At 40.5% G+C, this 23,551-nt stretch overlaps 1 protein-coding gene across 3 annotated transcripts in view; it reads left to right on the top strand.

Annotated features, from left to right (window-relative positions):
- GBE1 (1,4-alpha-glucan branching enzyme 1) overlaps positions 1 to 23,551 on the top strand; it is a 184,265-nt gene that overhangs the window by 45,569 nt on the left and 115,145 nt on the right. For all 3 annotated transcript variants that reach the window (XM_044441828.1, XM_044441827.1, XM_044441826.1), the window contains exon 3: positions 5,107 to 5,222. In XM_044441828.1, the coding sequence (XP_044297763.1) occupies positions 5,107 to 5,222 (116 nt within the window). The remainder of the gene's footprint in view (positions 1 to 5,106; positions 5,223 to 23,551) is intronic.

The following is a 23,551-nucleotide window of genomic DNA, read 5'->3' as shown; positions in this document are numbered from 1 at the left end:
GGGAGCAGCCAAGGAAATAATAAATGCAAAAATGAAGTACTAAGAAACAAGTTGTAGAAACAATTGATTTACATTGTAGTCCTACCAATTTTCAATGCCCCCACCTTCAGTTTAACTTGTGGTACCAGTTTTTTATGTTCACTCAAGCTCCTAAATTCTGGAAAATTACAGCTGTTAAGGGCCATATCCTCAACACACACTTTTTAAGGCATTATGGATAAGGCATATGCTGTAGTTAGTTCACTCTTCACCATCTCCTTGTATCCGGATGGCTGCCAGTTGCAGACTTGTGGACCTAATTTCTGCATTTGTCTGCTCACTGGAATTAGGCACACAAGGTTTATGCAGCTGAAGCCATGTAACTGGTATTCCAGTACCCAACCAAGTAGCCAATTTGATTTCCTTGTAGAGAGGAGTTCATAACTCAGTGTTACTGATCTGGAGATGCCACTCTCTCTTCAGGCAGAAATGATATTTAAATCATCTGGAACACAGTTTCTGTCTGAAAAGTCACATCTGCATTAAAGAACATGAATAGGACATTCCAAAGCTAAACAGTTTGAGAAAGAAGTCCCTCCTACCACCTCTGCATTTCCTCTGGCATGGGTGCCTCTTAGTTCATTTTCATTTCCACAACAACTAGCAGTATTTGGAACATTTCCTTATCTTGAAAAGTTCTTTTTCTTCTTTTTCCTACTTTTCCTATTTTTCCATAGTTTTTCTTCCTCTGCATTTCATTTGGGGCTCATGAACCCAAGGGCTTCAAAAGTTATATCTGCTGTGTGAAAAAAGTTACTATTGATTTATGGATATGCCATCTGGCTTTTCTGCCTTGGTAAGCAAAAGGGTGGAGTGCTACACTGACTGCCATATGGTTACTAATCAGGCCAAGTGAAACAGGACAGCACACTCTGCTGTGGGAACAAGCTCTCAGGGCAGATGCAACCACACTAAACAAGCTCCTCTATACTGCCTTGCCATCAATCTGCAGGAAGAGGCTCTTACTCTCTCTCAGTTTCCTGTGGTGGACCCCTCCATGAATAGCACTTCAGGGCAATTGACCACAGTATCAGGAATAGCAGCCTTTTCAATATTATCAGCTTTGGCCTCCACCATGGACCAGCCCCTTCATACTAACAACTGAGACCAACAAGTCCCAATTACTCCACGATAGCCATGGCTCTTCTTGTGGCTAACAATGAATTCATGGCAACCCACCAAATGTGCCTTATGGGAAAAAGCAGCGACTTCCTTGTATTGTCTCTTGGAAGACATTAGAAACCTAGTGATGATATTCCAAGCTGAAGCCCAAGGGCCTGTGGGGCCAATAATGTAACACAACCAAACACTATCAACTGCTGGTTCAAGGTCATGGAAGCTGCTGTCTCTCTGAGATGTCAGTGTAAGGCTTCCCCAAGAGGACAGGTCAAGTGTGGAAGAACTTCTATTCCAAAGGAAAGGCCTTTTCAGTGTTCTGTATCTACAAAGGTTACCCTTGATTACTTTAGCAAAATGAAGACATCCACCCATAACATGGAAATAAGATTTCAATCCTCTTTAGCTTTCACCCACCAACCACATTGTACTAGCAATGTCAGTGCCCCTTACTGTGCAAACATTAGCTTCCAAACAAGGCCCCCAGTATTTCATTTCCAGGATACTGTTTCATAGAAAATGCCACCAGCCCATACCAAGTAATATCCCTGCCCAATCTAAATGTTGCCTTTGCTGTAGGACTTCTCTGTAAAAGTCAGTTATTATTTATTCACCTTCAGGAAGAGAGACTAAACCCTTTTCTTATTGCTTGGATATCTACCACCACTGACATTCTGCATCTCTCCATCAATACCTCAGGCTTTTCTGTTAAATTTGAATAGCCCTCTTCTACAAAGATCATTTGCTATGGTCTTCTCAGGTCTTAAGGAAAATTAGCCATCATCTTAAGGAAAGGCAAAATAGAAAAGCTTTCCCTGCTCAGATAACCACTGCTTTCTTCTCCAGGAATTTTATAGTCCTCAAAAAGGACAGAGGTCATCAATCCGTGCTCAGGCTTCATTTTCCTCCATTCTTCCTACTTTGGGGTGATTGGTTTGCTATAATAGATCTTTATGGTGCCTGAATGTCTTTACAAAGTGTATGGCATAGGGAAAAACCCTGAGATTTAAAGAGATTGTTGTCTTTCCATACACAGACATCTGGTTCCATGTTGGTCCTTCTTACCACTATGTCAGCACCAACTTCAACATAGCCCTTACAGTTCTAGAATCTTTTGGACTACATATCAATAAAGAAAAATCCTGTCCCAAAATGGGAAAGGATTCTCACCTTGAATAGTTCATAGGGGCACTTAGTCCACTCAGTCCTATGCCTACCTTAGACAGAATGGATACCCTTCAAATGTTTGTGACATTTATCCTCCTATTTATCCACACCATTTTTCATTCCCTTTGTTTCACAGACTGTAATGACTGTCTTCCACAGACTTTCTACCAGAGCCTTTTATGCTGTCAAGTAGAAAGCATCCTGAAATTTCTTGGCCTAATATGATAGAACTATAAACCCTGTGGTCTTCCAAGTGTAATGGATTTTCTTTTTTCTTTGAAATTTAAAGGTTTAGCACTGTTAACAGTCAAGGTCTACTCAGCAGCAAAATTAGAAAACCATGACAATAATGAAGTTCTGTTCCCCCCAAACACTTGCCTGATTCTATTTACCAGCATGCAGACTCTCGGCCTGGAGTCATCCAGTGGCTCATCCAGTGGCCAGACTCTTTGAGCCTATGGCTCCAGCCAGCTTTAGGCTCTGCATAATGAAAGTGGCCTTCCTTGGTGCCATTAATTAATTTCTTCTGTGTTGCCCTATTTCACTACACCTCATTGCCAGATAAGTGATTTTGGCTATACTTCTGGCCTATCAGGTGTCACACATACTGGAACCCCTGCAAGTGCAGGGATGCTCATCTGGAGCCACTGCATCCTCTGGGTTTTTCCTCAGAGGTATTTCGCTTCCATGGTTTTGTAGTGTGGTGATCCAGGCTCAATCTTTTACCTTCATCAGACTTTACCAGCAAGGTATCGAGAGAGCATGCCAATGTGACTTTCGCTATGCTGGTACTTCAATTTTTTGTTGTGGACTCTGTGCATTACAGATATGAACTCTGCATGCGTGCATGAACCTCAGCTGGGGAGATTCCAAAGCTAATTCAGTGGGACCCATATCTCCTATCACCCAACATGAGTGGAAGAATTCCACTGAGACTTCAGCTGTCATCAGCACATTGGGAAGTTCTTTTGTTATACCTCACTCCAAAGCAACTCTGTATTACTCATGCCATCATCTGCAGGTTCCTGAAAGGCCTTGCTAACCTCATTCCACCTGTCCAATGACCAATACCAACATGGAGCCTTTCAATTGTCCTTCACTCAATTGCATAGAAACCCTTTGAACGCATGGCTTCTGCTGATGTCTGTCTCATTTCATTTAAAACAGCATGTAAGACAGCACTGGCTGATGTCACACTCAAACTGGCTGAAGTGATTAGGGCAGTGGTGGTGAACCTATGGCATGTGCACCATTGTCGGCACATGAGCCAAGTGATGCCAGCATTGCCCCAGTAGCCATGCATTGGATAAACAGCCCAAATAGGGGTCATGCTCATGCTCGGAAAAGAGTAGTGCCACCAGGCGATGATATCACGAGTCACGACTTATTATCCATGACTCATCCATGCTTTCGCATGGCCAGTCAGTGTGCTGCCAAGGATATATATGTATAAATGGACTGGCTGTGAGTTGTTTTTTCTAAACGAAAACCTCGGTTTTCAGGTGTGTTGTAGTGTTGGCACTTAAATAAGTGGGTTTTGGGTTGCAGTTTGGGCACTCGCTCTCTAAAAGGTTCACCATCACTGGTCTAGGGGATAAGCTCCCACCAAATAATAATTAATCAGCTTTGGGATCTTCCCGACTGGTGTCCATGCATGCACACAGAGCCTATATGTGTGAATGCACAGATGACTGCTAGAAGAACAACAGTTACACGAAGGCAACCTGCCTTTCTGACATGACATTTCTCTCCTTTCACAGAGATCACAAGGAAGGGGTTCCTTGCCTGCAATTATAGTTCTTCAAGTGGTCATCTGTGATCTCGTAGAAGCTACCTTGCTTCCCACTTGCCTCACCTATTTTTCTGTTGCGAAGATTTGGATTTGAGGGGCACTTGAGAGAGGCAGGTGGCTTGGTTCCTGCCTAAAACTCTGTTTAGCTCTAGAATGTTCCAAATGACATTCTTGCACAGGCACATAACCTCTTATCTGTGGATTCACAGATGACCATATGAAGACCCAATTACATTGGTATCTGGTTACCTCTCCTCTCCCCATTTCTGACTCTAATGGCAGGATGAAATTCTTCTGACTCACCCTTGAGGTAGACCTATCCTGTATGTAAGCTTAGAAGTAAATGCAATTGGGTTTAGTGGGGCTTCTGCTCAGGCTGTAACTTTTACAATGCTTTTCCCAGGTCTAGGAGTTGAGCTTAAAGGCACAAACTGCAAGACAGAGCAAGAGAGACTATGATTTTATGTTTTTCCTCTATACCACTCTGGCTACATTTAGTGGGGTATAAGTAATACTATTTTTACTATTTTAAGAGTGACCAGATAAGGAGATTGACACACAGAAGGAACCACAGGAAGGAAATAGGAAAAGAAAAAGAAAAGATTACAAGGAAAATACATGGAAATAAAAATAAGGAGAGGAAGGGGGTATATATGTACTGAGTTTGAAATCTTGTCAGTGAGGAAATGAGCAAAGAAGAAAATGTGAAAATGAGTGGGAAGGAATTTTAGTATCAAAAATACTTGCATTTGACAAACGTCAACTGAGGAGCAGAGAGAACATATTTGTACTCTTCATTCATAATTTGAACTTTTAAGGGGTAATTAGAACTCAAGAAATTTCACTGCTAATATTAGAATAATTCCTCCCTGCCACTACCAAATGCTTAAAAATCCCAGCCCAGCAAGATTTTTTGTATACAGTGAAGCTTTGTTTTCCAGTTTATGCATGTTAATTCATGCTCTATATTTAATATATTTCTTTTATTGCAGATAACTGGAATCCATATTCCCATCCATATAAGAAAATAGATTTTGGGAAATGGGAATTGTTCATCCCACCTGGGCCAGATGGATTTAATCCTGTTTCACATGGATCAAAACTGAAGGTACTGGTTTTAAAATTGTACTTTTTCCTCTATTCAATCATTCTCAGAGCTGTTATTGAAGTTTTCCCGGTGTTCTGTGATATGCCAATTTATATTTTAAAGTTCAAAGGAGACTTGCAGATCCTTCTCTTCACCTACATGGCTCCCTGTCAAAATAATATAAAACAAAGGTATCACAATGCTGCAGCGAACAAAAGGGATTGTAATGAATAAGAATGGTGACTTTACAGCAACCCTAAAATAACTGAATATAAATAAGGATTTAATAAATGTTAAGAGAAACACAGGACTAGAGTGTATGGCTTACACATTAGGGAGATAGAGACTAGTGAAGAGAAATCTACCTTAAGTTACATGCCTAAAAGACTATTATGTAAATTCAGTAATAAATGAATAAATGAACAGGGTTAGGGCCTGAGACTTGAGGGTGGAAAAAAACTCTCTGAAGGTAAATCTCTTTTCCAGCTTTTCCCATGCCAAAATTGGCTGGTAGGTTGGATCTATAGAATCTTTATGTTCTTTAGCAATTTTCATACTCCTAATTTGGTGTGTGTGTGTGTTTTAAGAGGTTGGACACATTCTGTGCACACTTACTTGTGCAATCTCATTTTGCTTTTGCCATTATTTGAGCAAGAGACATTATCTTCATATAGAAAGGGATCTTTCAGATCCCTTTATTTTAAGTGGTTAACCTTATCTTTCCAGGTGGTATCAAAGGGAGAAACCAGATATCTAATATTACATTACAGGGAAACAGTTTATGCTTTCAGAATTAGTGAAGATAGGAAAATGGTAAAAGATGTATAAGCAGAATTCATGGGCATTATACCATTGCAGAATCTTTCTGCTATGTTGCTAAATCTTGGCCTTCTGAATTGTGCAGCGGCTCTGCCTATTAGATTTCACCTTGAACAAATTAACAAAAGATTTCAGTAAAGATTGGTACCATAGCTGTTTGCAATTAAATGAAGCAAAGGGAAATGTTATAAAATGTGCATTTGCTCATGAAACATGCAATATGTCAAGCAGGTGATGTTGTGTCAAGAGACTACAGGTATGTAATTTCTCAATATTGGTAGCAATATAGTAGAAACTTTCAACTTTACAGCTAAATGCTGCTTACAATTGTTAACTATGTTGGCACTCATGACACCACCCTATATACCTCTATACAGAGGGAACTCCCATTAATTCTGTGTGTGTCACTCCCAGTAAGTTAGTAGACTGGCTCCTACAACTTTTGCTTAAACTTTTTGTGTTATACCTAAGGTTTATAGACAAGAGGTGCTTCTTTTTGCTGGAGAAGAATGGAGGGACACCTGTGCATACAGCTTCTCTTCTACTAGTGGAAGCTTCTCCTAGGAACAACGCAATCAGTTTTGGATATAATGCTATATCAGATTTATTCTAGGTTCATTTATTTGCATATTAAGTGAAATGCAATTTATGTTTCTTAGATAATGACTTTACAAACTGCCAGGGAATCTTGAGCCTGATCCTTCCTGCAGAACATTGTTTCCAATTCATTGCTTTGGTTCTCCTGCCCAGCAGTTAAACTTCTTTTTAAAAAATTGCCCACTAGTACAGGGGTTGTTCTTCCCAAGCCTAATTGCTTTACCATTGGAGAATTTTTTGTGGATATTACCGATAGAGAGGAAAGATTTACTGTCTTTTCCACTAATACACCTGGTTTATATGCCACAGAAACTCATCATGGGCAACCAGCAGAGGTAAGTTCTTGTGTTGTTTGAACTCAGACTGCTTCCTGCAGCGTGGCTTATTTCTGAGCAACAAGCAACCCTGACAATTCATTTGAGCCATCCAGGTGACTGATAACACCGTAGGCTGAAGCAATTAGTTAGTGAGCTGTTTAGCAAGAATGAGAACATTGCTGCCCTTCATGATTTTAGTTGTGCTGCTGTCACTAAAAGCCCATCTACCTGTGCCCAAGAAACACTTCGAAGCACTTGTTACTGAATTACAACTTGTTAAAAAGAATGTTCCCTTCCAAATTGCACAATTGCATTAATTTTTAATTACGGCTTTTGCTAGCCTTTTATAGGTGCACAGTTATGCACTTACGGTTATCAGAAATATGTTGTTTTTCTGTACTAATGGCCTTGTAAATTTCAGCTTTCAGAGAAAAGTGGAGTCAACTGACAGGGCAAGACTGCATATATGTCCAGTGGTTAAGGGTTTAGACTGGGGCTTCCTGCTCAGCCATGGAACTAATTGGGTGACTTTGGGCTAGTCACAGACTCCTAGCCCAGCCTACTTCACAGGGTTAGTATTCTGAAGATAAAATAGAGAGGAGAATTACATACATGGAATTCCTTGAAAGGAAAAAGTGGGATATAATTATAATAAACAACCAAACAATAATTTACACACCTGTCAATTGCCTAGTAAGTTTAATGGCTGAGAAGCAAAAGGTAGGGATATATGTAGATTCAATGGATGGGAGGTAAATGGAGGGGAAACTTGTATATGTGCAGTAAGTGTTCCATAATTGGAGCTGCACAGAATTTTCTTCCATTCACTTCTCTCTCTTTTAATTGGAGCAAATACAAGTGATCTAAAACAATGCACCAATATTCCTACCTGTTTACAACAAAACAAACAGAGGTGGCAGAACAGGTTGGAGCAAATGGAGAAGTCCCATCCCCCCCTCCCAATTCCATGGGACAGTATTTAATCCGTCCGATTCAGCCCCATCCTCAAGATTTTGTTGAGAACTGTCAGGGAGCTGCAGTAGCCACAGCAGTAAGTCCTCTGAATTGGACTGAGGACTTAATGTCTTCTCTTTCTGCAAGGACTACACACATCGGGAAGTGGTCAGTTCAGCTCTTAAAAGCCAAAAGAATGTACTTTTAAGTGATTTTCTTGCTACCACCTTTGGTGCACCTATTTTCATTGTTTCCTCTTAATTTTGAATTAACAGCTAGGCAGTTGACATCTGGCAGTGTGCACAAATTAGCCTGTATTCAGGGTGGCTTGTCAATTTCCATACATGTTACCTACTGCCTTCTGCTGATTAGGAGACAATTGACAAGAAAAGACTACTTCTGTGGGACAGCTATAAGTGTGAAATTGAAGAAGACCACTACCACCAGCAACAACAAAATGATTAACCCAGAAGAGATAGGGAGGAGGGGGTTACAATATGGAGAAGGCAAGGCTTCAACTCTTCGTTTTGGTAGGAATGGGGGAGAAGGGGGTAGGGGATGGGTTGCAATATAAAGGGGGAAGGCTCCAGCTCTTTTTTGGCACACTTTGCTTTCCTTGGCAGGAAATGCAACATCCTGCATTTTGGGGTTATGTATTATCAATATGGTCAAGTTACAGTTAACCAGAGAAAGAAAGTTGTTTTTTGCTTTTTTGTGGGGGTAAAAAGCTGCAATTTGGGGTTATTTTTCAGGCATTGTTCAGGACAGTCTGGGAGCAATATCATGAAGTTATATTTAACTAGGAAAAGAAAGGCTGTTTTGGGGGGCTGCAAAACTGCATTTTGGGAGACAGTCATCTCGTGTTTTTCTAAACTGCAATTTTGATAAATTCAAATAACAGTACAGCTTTGTTTAATAAATAAATGCATTGTTTAAATCGTGGTTGACATAAAGGACTTCCATGCAGCACTGAGAGAAGTACAGATGAGAACTTCGAGGGGGGGTTAGAATTCTCACACCCCCATGTACACACCCCATCTCCATCTCCCTTTTTCTGTTAAATTTGCCTCTTGCAATGACTTGAGACTCAACTTGGACGTGCAAGTAAAGACCTGAGACTTGACTAAAGACTTAGAGTAAAGGACTTGAACACATCACTGCAGTGAACTCCACAAAAGTGGCTTTTCTCCCCACAATTAGGCTTGAAACAAAAATCGTCCATTTGTCTCCAGTGTAAGAGGGTTTTGTTTTTGTTTTGTGTTTTTTGTGCCACATATTCGTATCTTGCTGTGCAATATCTTGGTTACTTTTTAGGCTTTGCTTGCTTATTTTTTGCACAGCGTGTTTCCTCCTTACAAATCAAGTTTAATCTTGGGAGGGGGGCAGGGGGACCTCTTGACAGTTTCTGACAGTTTCTATAACCTAATGGCAAGATCTACCATTTTCTATTCTCTTTTATCTCTCTGTGAATTCTTTAAATTCAACAGATTTTGCTGTAGTTGTTGTTCAGTCGATTAATTTGAAGCCATTGCCATCCACATCTGAAATGATTTAATCTGCAGATTAGTTGTATTCATTTATGGAGAGAGTTTTAACTGCTAAAAACTGGCAATAATATAGGAGTGAAATTTCACTGTATCTCAGAGTTGCTAGGACTTATTTTCAGGGATATTCTTTGGCATTGCAGAAAAGACATCAGCCAGGTATACAGCACTAGAACAGTATTTTTTGTTTGTTCGTCCAGATCTAGAAGATTCCAATCCATCCAATTGGATAAATAATTAGAATAATTTCAGAGATTCCCAGACATGATCAGGGCATCTTCTACGATGACTCTTCTACAAAATTAATCCTCAAATACTTGTTTTTTCATTTTTACTCTGCTGTGAAAAGTTCAGCCTTAATTCCAATACCATGCATGCATGGAATTAGCTTTATTTCAACCTTTCTTGGGCATCTCCCTCCAAGATATTTTTTCTCTGAGAGTTTGGGAATGCTGCAGAATTGGATGATGTAATACCACAAGACAATGGATCAGGAAAGTGGGGACTGACTGAATATTGTGTCTCAGCTCAAGCAGAAAGTATCTTCCATGCCTGCAAGAGAGGATCTAAGCCCCCCCCCCTTTTCTCTCTCTCAACTTTTAGAGTTAAAATTTGCTGTAGTAGTAGATATCACCATGAGAATATAAGATACAAAGTGGCCTAATTTTTGGAAAGTATGTTCTTCATGCTCAAAAATGTGACCAATGCCAAAGTGAATAATTTAAAATATTAATGATTATTGCAATCAAATGTCATGACAGTAGCCCAGCTAATTCTTAGATTTCATTTTAAGCCTGCGGGTAAATGTTAGGAATATTCCAGTGTCCTTCTATTTAGAGTGCACTGAGAAAATCCAAGTGATCTTAAATGAGCTATAACCCCTTTTTACTATCTTTCAAACTGTGCATAGTCCAATATTTAATAATTTTGAAATGTATGCCTTCATAGGGTCAATTATCAAAGGATGCATTACCGAACACTGATATTAGGAATGCTTAAAATAAGTTAATTTCTATTTAAAAACTGAAAAAAGCAAATAGCTTGTGCTGGAATACTAGTGAGGACCTTTAATTTAGAATAGGGCACTGGTCGCAGCATTTTCCACATGAAAATAAATGAGGATCAGAGGTCACAAACATAAAGTTAGTTTATTAAAAGTAGTGTCTCTGCCTATTTCAAGCTCTCTATACGGTCTTCCCATTTTTAAGCTTAATGGCTAGAGAAAATAGGTTGTTAAAACCCTTGTTGAAGATGAATCTGATATTTCTGTCCAGTGGGATTAACCTTTATAAATCAGTTGAGGTTTATTCCCTTTAGACTGTTAGCTGTTTTTCGGAATTGGTTTGTCAGCTGCTGAAGGTGACATGTTTCTGTCACAAGATGTATATCTGGATTAGTAAATAATTGAAAATAGATCTCATGTTGGTTTGAACAAAACCATACCTTAATCATATATACTAACAGAAAACTCAATTATCCAAGTGACAACTCATATGTAGCCAAAACATATAATCCATGTGTATAACACAAGAGGTATCAGAAGACTTGGGGACTCCTAATGTTTGTAGAAGTACACGGTCCTTGGAAGTGGTGGGGGAATATCCCCAAGGGTGTAAATGAGCTACATATAGTTTAGTCAGGACTTCAGTTTATGATGGAGTACACATATGTTTACTGTGATTATCTTACAACTTAAATGAGTATCTGAAGTTAGCATCACATTTACAACTTAAAAATCATAGTATTCAACCTTTAAACATTATTTCAAGTGCATTTTTCCAATACAGATTACAGTTCTATACACTTACCCAGGAATCGGCCCTTTGAACTCAGTGGGACTTTTTCCTCAGTAGGCATGCAATAGATTGCACAGTTAATCTGTTTTCACGTAAGTAAATGTTGCAAATCTTCTTACTACACATGCTAAGTAGCTGTTAAATATTGGATGTAGGGTTTTCTACCTTCCATTTGTAGATGGACTCAAGGGAGGTTCATTTTCCCTGATTTTGGTCTTGTTAGGTATGAAATTTTAAGTTTGGGTTAAAATAAACTTGAATCAAAGGTTTAACAAACCAGGAGCAAACCTTAGACCTGATTTGTTTAAGAAGATTTCAGAAAAAAGGGGGAAGTGTGAAAACTGGAGTGCTGTTGTCTGTTCATATAGGGGTGTGTATCAATGTGTGTAGATATGCATGGTTTCAGTTGGACAGCTTAGAAAAATGATACAACATGTAATGAAGAAGATCACTCATCCTTTCTAGTTGTTTATCCTGTATATCCATCTTTCCTATCCTCTGCCCTTCGGAGGTTTTCTACAACTATTTATTTATTTAAAATATTTATATGCCGTCCTGTCGAGAAAGCCTCAGGACGGCTTACATAAATGAAATACAATAAAATAAAATATAACATGAATAAATTATTGACCCACACTGGCTGCAGTTAAAAACACACAGGACACAATAATAAAACTTATTAAAATATTGCTGAAATAAAATAGAACTACCAGGTTTACTGACTGTCGGCCACAACAGTTGGGGTTAATTAGAGTTGGAGTTCAAAACATATGCAGGGCACAAGGTTGGGAAGATTGTAATACCTAATGTTAGGGTAAGGTCACTCAGAGTACCTAAAGTTGGATTATTTTTGGCATTCAAGTTGTACTCTATGTTAATAGACTGGTATGTGTAACATATCTCTTGTAACGGGCCTTTAGTGTGTATTTGGTAGTGGGGGTGAGTAGACATTATATTCTGTAGGAACATTTAAACCATTACCACCTTTGTCTTCATAATGACCTCTTTCTGATTCTATTTGAAAATAGTTCCCCCTCACTTCATACATAAGTCTGTCATAAGACATTATGAAATTTATATCTGAGTTTTTATGCATGCATTGTATGATCAGTGTGCTTTTAATTATAATAGTTAAGGCCTAGATTAGAAGTCATTTCACCCCAAACCTGTAGTAACTGAGGTTACTTGTTAAATATCAAGCACAGCTTCTGAATTGTCTTTTGACATTATCGTGAAAAAAATGCTAATGGAAGCTTCCTTTTGATAGCTGGTTTTCTAATTGAGTTCTGATGAAAATCAAACAGAAAGGAAAGTGAATTTTATCATTAGTTTCAGCTTTGTTTAACCCACACTACAGGAGCCTTCTTAATTTCCTTCTGATGAGGAATGGGAGAAACCACAAAAAATGCAGCTTAGTCTGTTCACCGCTGTGGTCAGCTTCAAATACTTGCCTGAAAATCTGTACCCCTTATCCACTTTGATTTTCTTAAAATCATGGATTCCATATTTTCCTCTATTCTTATTTTATATTCCAGTTCCCAATATTTCTAGGTTGACCAAGAAAGTGAAATAATGATGGCTGTAGATACAGGAATAGTCTTAATTTAAAGTAAGTTAAATTAAGTTATTAGGAAGCATCAAAGACAAGGAGCATGATTTAATGTGAGATCAGTGCTTTCCCTACATATACCCTTAACTTTACCCATATTAGATATTCACTTTTGTAGGGAAAAAGCAATATGTTTTTGCCCTATAGTCCTATATATAGAGATGAAGGTCTCTGCACCCAGACCCCAAAAACTTAAAATACACTAGCTCTTTCTCCGTATGTACCCAGCCTATGATAAATGTGCTAGTGTGTGTGGTAATTATATATTTAAAAGCCTGTTACAAAGATGTATTCCTATATCATTCCTAAATTTGAGCTGTCAGTGTCATATCCGTTTAGTAGCGTAGATTTCTTTGCTATGCCATGTGGAAAAATGCCACGCTATAAAATGTTTCAAAGTTTAGAGTCTCACTCCCAATATGGTTGTGTGAAATTGTCCTTATTAAAGTTACTTTTGCATGTTATACATGTGACTTTTGAACAATACATTGCACGTAGTTTGTATACAATAAGTTAGTAGGTTATATAAAAGGCACATAGATATATAATGATAGGTGTACAATAGGTTAGCTAGTAGAAGTTACTCACATTTCTGTAGACCAACCTTTTTGCAATGTATAGATTGGATCCTCCAGATATATCCTCCAGATATAATCCAATTTATAAATTGGATTCTCCAGATATTTTGGACTTCAGGTCCCATCAACTGTGACCAACAGTAAGAAATTCTGGGAGATGTAATCAATAGCACTTGAAGAGTACCTGGCTGGGAAAGGATGTTCTAAACTACTCTTCTGTATGAGACTTAACATCATAAAGAAAAATTGTTTGTACAAGTTGACAAGACTTAAGCTATAGATTCCTAAAGGGTGTTAAAATCTATACTTCCCTAGAAACAAGCCCCATTAAACACTGCAAAGAGTATGGCTGAATGTCTTGCTGTATTCAGTGGAGCTTACTCCCAGGCAAGTATAGATTAAAATATTCTGTTGGAATACGGATGCCTTAAAATATATATGCTTTATTCCTTCCCATTCACCTAAACTTTAGTTTTCTTGACTCATGTTTCCTTCCATGTTTCAATAACTTCAAGCTCTCCACACTTGGACAACAGGTGCAGCTTGTGCCAGAAGCTCCAGAAAGGAAGTTTGACAGTATAGATAGCCATCATTGTGGTGACTGTGACATGATTTTCTAAATGAATCTAGATAATGCCTTTTGCTTACTTGAAAAGCTATCACAAGAATAATATCAAAGGTATCTATCTACTGTGAGGGTGATAATAGTGTCTGACTGCTTAGGGGGTTGTTAAGAAAATGAATGGTTCAGAATTGAAACCCTGGTTTTCTACCGACAGCCTGACTTGCAGCTCAGGTAAGCCAAAATTGGAATCTTGCCAATTTAGTCCCATTTGAAGTAAGTGGATTTAAGTGGTAGCAAATCTAATTAGGTTTCAAATAATGTTGAAGAAATAGGTATTCTGGAAGTGAATGGACTTTCAACATTTTTTGTGCTAATCCTGGTAATAAAGTTTGGATGTTAATCTTGAAAATCTTTTGAAAAGGAAACTTTTAATATTGGTTATGAATTTTTATTTCTGGTCTATTTTGTATTTATTTGGTAATGGAATAACAATCTTGTTCTTTATAGTGCATAAGTCCTATAGATATTTTGCATTTGTCTCTGAACCCAGAAAGGAAGAGTCAAAAGTAATTGCATGAATAATACAAGGCCCCTGGACTTATTATTTATTTATTTATTTATTTTATTTAGAAAATTTCTATGCCGCCCCATTCGCCGAAGCCTCGGGGCGTCTTACAAATAAATCAATTAAAATACTATAAATTAACAATATAAAACAAGTTTACAATATAAAATAAGTTGCCCTGGCCAAAGAATAAAATAAATAAATACCATTAACAGTTACAATGACGTTCGAATAAAAAGGTCTTCGCCTGGCGCCGAAAAACAAATAACGACAGTGCCAGGCGGACCTCTCTGGGGAGCGCATTCCATAGCTTGGCCACTGCCGCAGAGAAAGCCCTCCTCCAAGTACTTACCCTCCTAATTTCCTTCACGGAGGGTTCCCGGAGAAGGTACTCTCCCGCTGATCTCGGGGCGGGCGGGCGGGCGGGCATATATGGACATAAGTGCTCCTTCAGGTAACCAGGACCCAAGCTGCTTAGGGCTTTATAGGTCATCAGCAACACCTTGAATTGGGCCCGGACTTCAATGAGAAGCCAGTGAAGCTGACGGAGGACTGGAGTCATGTGAAAATAATGTCCAGTCCCTGTCAGCAGCCTGGCAGCTCTATTTTGAACCAATTGAAGTATCCGGACCATCTTCAAGGGTAGCCTCATGTAGAGCGCATTACAGAAGTCAAGGCGGGAAGTCACCAACGTGTGTGTCACTGTCGCCAGGCAGTCGTACTCCAGGTAGGGGCGCAGCTGATGAATCAGCCGAAGCTGAAAGAAAGTGCTCCTTGCCACTGCTGTCACCTGAGCTTCCAGTGAAAGCTCTGGGTCAAGGAGCACTCCCAAGCTGCGAAACTTGTCCCTAAGAGGGAGTGCAACCCTATTCAGGACTAGGTTCAGTTCACCCTCACCGAAGCCCGATCCGCCAACCAACAGGACCTCTGTCTTGTCTGGACTGAGCTTCAGTTTATTGGCCCTCATCCAGCCCATTACCTCAGCCAGGCACCGGTTCAGCACAGCCACTGCCTCACCTGGATTGGTGGAAAACGAGAGGTAGAGCTGGGTATCATCAGCGTACTGATGATTCCGCAGCCCACACCTCCTGATGACCTCTCCCAGCGGTTTCATATAGATGTTAAACAGCAAAGGGGACAAAATGGACCCCTGCGGTGCTCCATGACATAGCTGCCATGGCGCAGAGCCATAGTCCCCCAGCACCACCTTCTGGAAATGGTCATTGATATAGGAGTGGAACCACTGCAAAGCAGTGCCTCCGACCCCCAATCCCTCAAGTCTATCCAGAAGGATACCATGATCGATGGTATCGAAAGCCGCTGAGAGGACCAGAAGAACCAACAGGGACATACTCCCCCTGTCCTTCTCCCTGCACAGGTCATCGTACAGGGCGACCAAGGCAGATTCAGTACTGTACCCGGGTCTGAAGCCGGACTGAAATGGGTCCAGATAATCAGTTTCATCCAAGAGTGCTTGGAGTTGTCCCGCCACCACCCATTCCAACACCTTGTCCAGAAACGGGATGTTGATCCAGTGATGCTTTCTTCAGGACCGGTCGGACTACCGCCTCCTTTAAAGGGGCAGGTACCCGACCTTCCCTCAGAGAAGCGTTAACCACTTCCAAGATCCAGATCCCAATCCCGTGCTTGGCGTTATTTATTAACCAAGACGGGCAAGGGTCCAATTGGCAAGTGGTGGGATGTACTCGTCCAAGCACCTTGTCCACATCATCAGGCCGCAATAACTGAAATTCATCCATTAATTTTGGACCAGACGGCGGCATTGGTATCTCCCCAGAAACCTCTGAGTCACTAGTAGAGTCTAGCTCGTGACGAATCTGAGCCATTTTCTCCCTGAAATGCTTGGCAAAGTCATCACAGCGGGCTTTTGAGAGTGGAACCAGATCTTTCTTAGGGCCAGGATGAACCAGGCCTTGCACCACTCGAAAAAGCTCCACCGGATGGCATTTTGAGGAGGCAATGGAAATGGAAAAGAATTTCTTTTTCTCCGCCCTCACCGCCACAGCATAGGCCTGATAACGGGCTCTTAAGTGTGTTCGGTCAGATTCATCCTGTGATCTCCTCCACCTACGCTCTAGCCGTCTCCCAGCCTGCTTCATCGCCCGCAATTCAGGTGTATACCAAGGGGAAGAGTGGGCTCTGCCTGGCAGGAGAGGACGCTTACGAGCAATCGTGTCAACAGCCCTGGTCATCTCCCCGTTCCACAGTTCGACCGAGCCTCGACAGGAGCACCAGTCTTGTCAGCCGGAAACTCCTCCAGGGCCTTCAGGAATCCATCCGGATCCATCCAGCTCCGGGGGCGGACCCACACAATCAGATCCGCAGCCTTACAGAAGGAGAGGCTGCTCTCAAGCACAAACCTCACCAGGAAGTGATCTGACCATGACGGGGGTGTCAGACATAAATTCCTCACCCTCAGACCACCCTCTTCCTGCCCCGTCGAGAAAACCAGGTCCAGAATGTGTCCACGTTCATGGGTTGGGCCAGTGACATGTTGAGACAGCCCCATAGCCATCATGGAGGCCATGAAGTCCTGAGCCGCCCCGGTCAGACCAGTCTCGGCATGGAGATTGAAGTCCCCCAGGACCAACATCCTGGGGGTCCTCAACACCAGGTCTGAGACGATCTCCTTCAGCTCAGGCAGGGAGACTGTTGGGCAGAAGGGTGCACGGTACACCAACAGAATCCCCAATCTGTCTCGGTCGCCCAACACCAAGTAGAGGCACTCCAGCCCTGGTCTCGAAGGGACCGGAAGTCCTGTGAGGGAGATGGAGGCTCGGTAAACCAAAGTGACCCCCCTCCCCTCCCCTCCAGGCATGGACGGTGCTGAACCAGATACCCGGGTGGGCACATTTGAAAGAGAGCGACATCCCCCCCTCTCCCGCCCAGGTCTCCATTATGCAAGCCAGGTCGGCCCCCTCATCCACAATCAAGTCATGGATGAGGGAAGATTTATTGTGGACCGACCTGGCATTGAGCAGCAGCACCGTCAGGTCCAAGGAGCGGTTGGCAAGACTACCTGGAACCCTCTGGCTGGGGGCAGAACCAGAAGGAGGGACAGGTGTCAGCCATCTGTCTCTCCTTCTTCTACGCGGACACATTAAGCCCCCACCGCTGTAACGTCCATTGCATATGACCACCCCAATGGCGGCACCCCCGCACTCCCCAGGAAACTCAAGCGTCGGCATGGCCAGGGATGACTCCATAAAAACAGATTAAAATACAATAAAACTCCCCCCCCCCATACAAAATTAAAAGTCCCCCCACTGACCTAGTCCCCCACCAGCCCAGCCCCGCACGGCCACGGACAGCCACAAACGGTGGCACCGCCCTTTGGCCATCACCCTTCGGCCAAAGGACTTCCCAGTGTTCACTGCAAACAGCAGCAGTCTTGAGCCAAGGAATCCATCTCAGTTGGGAGAATCTGTCCTGCCAAGCCTTAAAATCTTTCAGCAAGATTTATACACTGTTCTTATAAGACTGATTGAAATGATGGACCACAGTGTCCCTACCAACTCTTGTCCTTTCCAGGCAAACTTACCATGGGTGTATGTGACAATGGGGTAAAGTGGGGTGGGATCAAACTGGTGGTAAGATGGATGGCTGGAGACAGGATACACATTATAGGCCTTATCCTTACGGTCTTCAATGCCTTTAAGAAACCTGGGACAAATAATTTTCAGTTTGGGTGCATGGAGCTTGTTCATTCTTTTTCTTTCCAGTATAATCGGGAGGAAATATAGAAAGGGCTGAAACAAGCTCTTCCAATTTGGTTCTTTGGAAGCAGGAGTTAGGAAAGACAGACTGTATTCTGAAGACATTCTGAGGGACCTAGGAAAACTCAATTCTGAGATGAGCTTAGGGTGGTGGTGGAAGGCTTGCCCATTGCACCCTTAATGAACAGGAATCAAAGTAGTGGAAATGCCAGTTTCAACTGATTATTAGTACAGCTGATCATTATTGCTGCAATGGTTGATAGAAAGCTCAGTTACTTAGTCCTATATATTCATGTGTGTGTTGTTTTTTGCATTGGTGATTAGGGTTTTCATTTTGGATAACGAAACCTAGATGCAAATATAGGGCTGGATTTATGTTTTTAATGAATAGACCAGTAATGACACATAAGGTGACATTTAATACAAAAGTAAAATGAGAGAAGTTACTGGCTTTTAATAATTCACTAGAATATATTTTAGGTGCTTTATTGAAATGGAAAGCATCTGTGCTTTTTTACAAGTGGAGTTATATCTCCCTCTTTTGGAAAATCCAGGCATGACCTGTTTTACAGATAAGGCTTAGCTACTTGATCTAAACTTTCTCACTTTGTCTCCTTTTTTTCTTTATACAAGTGGGCAGATAAACTTTCTTGAACAGAGAAAGAGATAAGTATGCCTAATTTGTTTTCCAGCCATTGACATTTGTATTAAATATTTGATACAAGTTCAAATGCAAATGGGTAGCTAAGCCTATCAAGGGTCATATGGAAATGTCGGCATCTTTTTATAGAAAATTGAAAGCATGCAATGACTATCATATACGAGCATTTACCACCCCCAGCTTAACTTTGTTCTCATAGTTTCCATCCATATCCTGCTTTTACCATGTGTCTTTTGTGGCTCTCTTTCCTTTTTAAATCCATACATAATTGCTTATGGACATTAGTTAGCTAACGTCATCAGTGTATTCAGTAATAACATTAAAGTCGCAATACAGTTTTCAAGTTATACCAACTAAATATTAAAATTTCAACAGGCTTAAAGCCTGTCATTATTAAAAAGACAGATGTATTTTAACTATGCCAGCGACAAAGAATATGGCAAACATTCCTTGTGATTTCAAAAGAACTGGTGCTACTACTGAAGAAGATGTGATATTTGCAACCACCATCCTATTGGTATTGGTATTCAGAACAGGCTTCAGTAAGACTATTAAACATAGAGGTGAAAGAAGGTATTACTTGAAGCAACATGGTTCCAGATCAAGAATATGTATCTTTAGTTGTATCCAAAAATGTATCCGAGGATCAATGAAGTTCTGTGATTTCTGGAGTAATATCACCTTGGCAGCTGTCCCTAGTCAACAAACAGATGGCTACTTTTTGGATCAGTTACATTGTCTGAACATTGTTTTAAGAATCCAAAGCAGTCTGCAAGACTTGTAGACTGCAAGACTCCAAACAAATGTCCAAGGCATGAACAATAGCTGTCTGAGCACTTTTTTCTAGGAAAAGGTTCAGTTGGTGAAGTTATCAGAATTTCAGTGTCTTCTATAACTATGCTGGAAATGTGAAAGCAACATTTTTTGCCATTCCTGCTAAGAAAGAGGTAAGCAAACAAATGTGGTACCAAAGTGGTTTTCAAAGTCGGCTGGATCTCATCTTGGTTTGTTCATAGCTACTGTTGATAGGGATGGCTATAAGTTTGGGTGGTTTTAAAGGGTAGATGAAAAAAACTCATGGAGAATGGAGTGGTGGAAATATCAAACCTCCACAATGAGAGGCAATGTTGTGCTAAATAGCAGTTGCTAGGACCCAGGCTGTTTCTTTCAAGCTTTGTCCATGGACTTGTCCCAAAACATCTGGTTCAGCACTTTGAAAGGTGGGTGTTGAACTAAATGGAACTTTGGTCACTTTGGTCAGCAGATCCGTTTGTACTCAGCCAATTAATGAAGCCATACATCTAGGGAAGCTGCTATCTGTAAAAAGAGGCTGGAAGCACTAACAGCTTACTAGTCATAGGAGCAAACAGTACTAGACACCACAAATTATTTCTTGGAAACCTGTAAATCCATGGTATTAGCAGTGTGTTTGAAATGCCAAATGGAACAGTAAATTTGCACTAATTTAAGGGATATGCATATGGAACTTCTTCTATGTAGAGGTGTTTCCTTCTATTGATTGTAATTCAGTCTCAGGTGAAAACAAAAAAAGTGAGCCTTCCTATTCTATACTAGCTACGTTTTCTCTGACTTCAGCTGCAAAAATATTTTCAATAGCATGCCCATTGCGCAGTTGGTGATAATCCAATAGAGGTAGATATATTTCACAGTACAGAATTCAGCATCCCAAGAATCTCAGCCTTTATGTATATCTATTTTTGAAGTCCTTTTGCTAAAATGGCCTTCAAAGTTTGTGCAATGTTTGCTTGAAATCAGAAACGAAGGAGAGCAGCTGAATAGGAATCTAGTTGGTGGAATGCCTGTTGACCACTCTCATAGTGTGTTCTTCCCAGTGTGCTGATGGGTCCAACAAATTTCTAACCCACCTAAGTTATTTTTTCCCCTAAAGGTTACAGGATTAGATGACATCAGTCCTTACTACAACTGAACCTTGACTTTCATGGGTTTAACTTTTGTGGATTTGATTATTCACGAGTTTGCCATCAATAATTAAATGTGATTTAAAAAAAAAAGTTTTGCCATCCATTGCAAAAAATTGCAGATGACACACACAAACTATAAAATACCAATATATTTTTCTGAAACACGCTTCCTGGTTGCTTGTTCTATGCATTATTATTGTATATATTGGCATATAAGATGGCCCTTGAACCAAAAATAGCACAGTGAAAATTTGGAGCCGTCTTACATGCCGGTATATATGATATATTAAGAAAAAAGAAAGTGAAGTTTATCAAACCATTGCTGCAGCTATACCAGAGGTTGCAAAGATATGCACAGAGAGGGAGAATTGATCCAATACACATATGGTCAACAGTATTAAGAGTTAAGGTTTTAGAGTGGATGGAGATATTTGCAATTTTTCCCCTTTGGTGGGGGTTCTGTGTCCCCAACCCCCACAAATGTAGGCTGACCGTAATTCCATCAGCTTGCTCAAACCAAGTTACTTGCTGTGGTCAGGATAGTTGCACTGTTGGGGTTTGGGTCTTGACTGCAAGCAGTCTGTGCCTCTCTGTCTTTACTATTGTAAAGGTACAATTGTATGATGTGTGCAAGCATATGCAGGGTACCATGTACTAAACATTTGGAAAGAAACAGGACACAATGCATGAAGCAGGGGTAATATGTGGTCCCTACCACCTCTGCTGTGGCCCACTGAGCTACCAAAATTCACAGTAGTGGAGAAAAAAAAATACTGTCAGGGTGTCATCAAAACAAGCTTAATGTAGGGAAACCTTTGCCATAGGAGGTGGAGGCTGCTATGATGTATCATGCAGTTGTTGACTCTAGAACTGCAAATACGCCAGCTTGTGCATCCTTCTAAAGGTAGCTACTTTGTTTTTTGGTAGGGTCATATCAAACAAATATTGAAAGGCATTAATGATGGCTGCCAGCTGGCAAGAACATATACCTTATCAAGCCTCTGGAATCGGTGAAAAATGCTTATGGACATAGCCTGGAATTTTAGTTCCATTATCTGGTTTCAAAGATGGCATGTGTTTCCTGAATAGTCAGCTCAGTTTCTCTGCATTGTGTATTCATAAAATCTTGTGTCTCGCACAAATGTCAGGCTAATGGAATACTATAAATTGCAGAGGATAGAGATAATAGCTTCTTATATATTGTCCTTGTAAATAACCAGTCTCTGACATTTGCATATTTATATTAAAGCTATTCCACTCAAACAGTATTTAGCATGATGATAGTCTCTGATGTCCAGTTGTATTTTAGTCACTTTCTCAAAAGTCACATTTGCCAACAGTGATTTTCAAGTGGCTTTATGCTAAGAATGTTTAACAAGTGATTGGTAGTGTGACAAATTCATTTACTTTATCACCGCCCCCCATAATAATGTAGTAGACTTTTAAAAATAGCATAAGCTGAATTGCCTCCCACCCCAACAATTGCCTTATGGTGCATTCTATGACAAACAAAACTGCAATAGGAAGATGGTCCTACTTGTCAGATTTAGAATGATTATGTTTATTTGCATTCTTCTTTGGGTGTGTATTACAGCTTAAGCTTAAGCAGGCCTATAGAAATGGAAGAAAGTAATTAACCATTTCACTGTAGCTTCCTTCTGAAGGCATATGCAAAAGCAGTTGCAGAGCCATTTCATTGGCCCAGGCACTGGGTACCCAAATAACATCCCAAAAGGGCTGCAGAGCTGCTCAGCATCTTAAATATTTTTTAGCTTCCCTTTTATATGCTGCTCAGGAAAACACAATGTGAATGCCCCCGTGAAAAGTCAGTGTTGCTTAGCATAAAGAGCCCTGTATTGCACAATGATGTATTTGCATTCCATTTTTTACTATCGAAAACAAAACCATTTCATGAAGTTTCCCCTTCTTCGTATATTCTGTCTCTGGTATCAAAATATGTAAGATCTAAAATGCAAAACAGTAACTGAAAATCTGTTAATCCTTTAAGCAGGCATTCTGAAAAGACGGAAAGGTAAAAAATGTGCTGGCTTAACACAGCTCAGAACTTTATTCTGTGTGAAACAACCATGTCTACAAATTTCAAAGAATAGCTGGAAAATAGTCTGTATCATTAGTTCTCTGACTGACACAACAGAACAGAATGGCACATGCTTCACTGGTCGGAAGAACACAAAGAGCCTGGCTAGTGACTTGCCTGAATTGTCTGTGGCATTGTGACAGCATATGTTTAAGAGTGCAGATACAATACTGTTCATATCATGATGGCTATAAAAAGATGGAATGAAGATTTAAAATTGCCTTGTCATGTTTAGAATTCCCTTTATAAAAATTTGGATGTCGTTTATTGATCTAATTTCCTGCTTTCAATTCCTGAAGATCATAAATATGGACTCAGTGGGGCTCCAATGTTTACACAAACACTTTGCAACTATTTAGCAACATGTATATGAGGAATCTTCTATGCAGTAATATGGCATGTTCCTTTGATCAGTTCTGTTTCTCTGTCACAGTCTGAATGCACAAATTTATGGTCTCCAGGCATGCTGATGCAAGCTGCTTTGCAGGACTGGGCAATTTTGGAATATACAAGGCTGTACATAGCTTCTTGCAAGTTGCAAGTTGTCTGTGCTCATAATGCTTCTCT

This window comes from Varanus komodoensis, unplaced genomic scaffold (assembly GCF_004798865.1).
Source record: "Varanus komodoensis strain SLA01 unplaced genomic scaffold, ASM479886v1 scaffold4, whole genome shotgun sequence".
Classification (NCBI taxonomy): Eukaryota; Metazoa; Chordata; class Lepidosauria; order Squamata; family Varanidae; genus Varanus; species Varanus komodoensis.
Note: the sequence above shows the minus strand (reverse complement) of the source record. Positions and strands in the feature narration are given on the sequence as shown.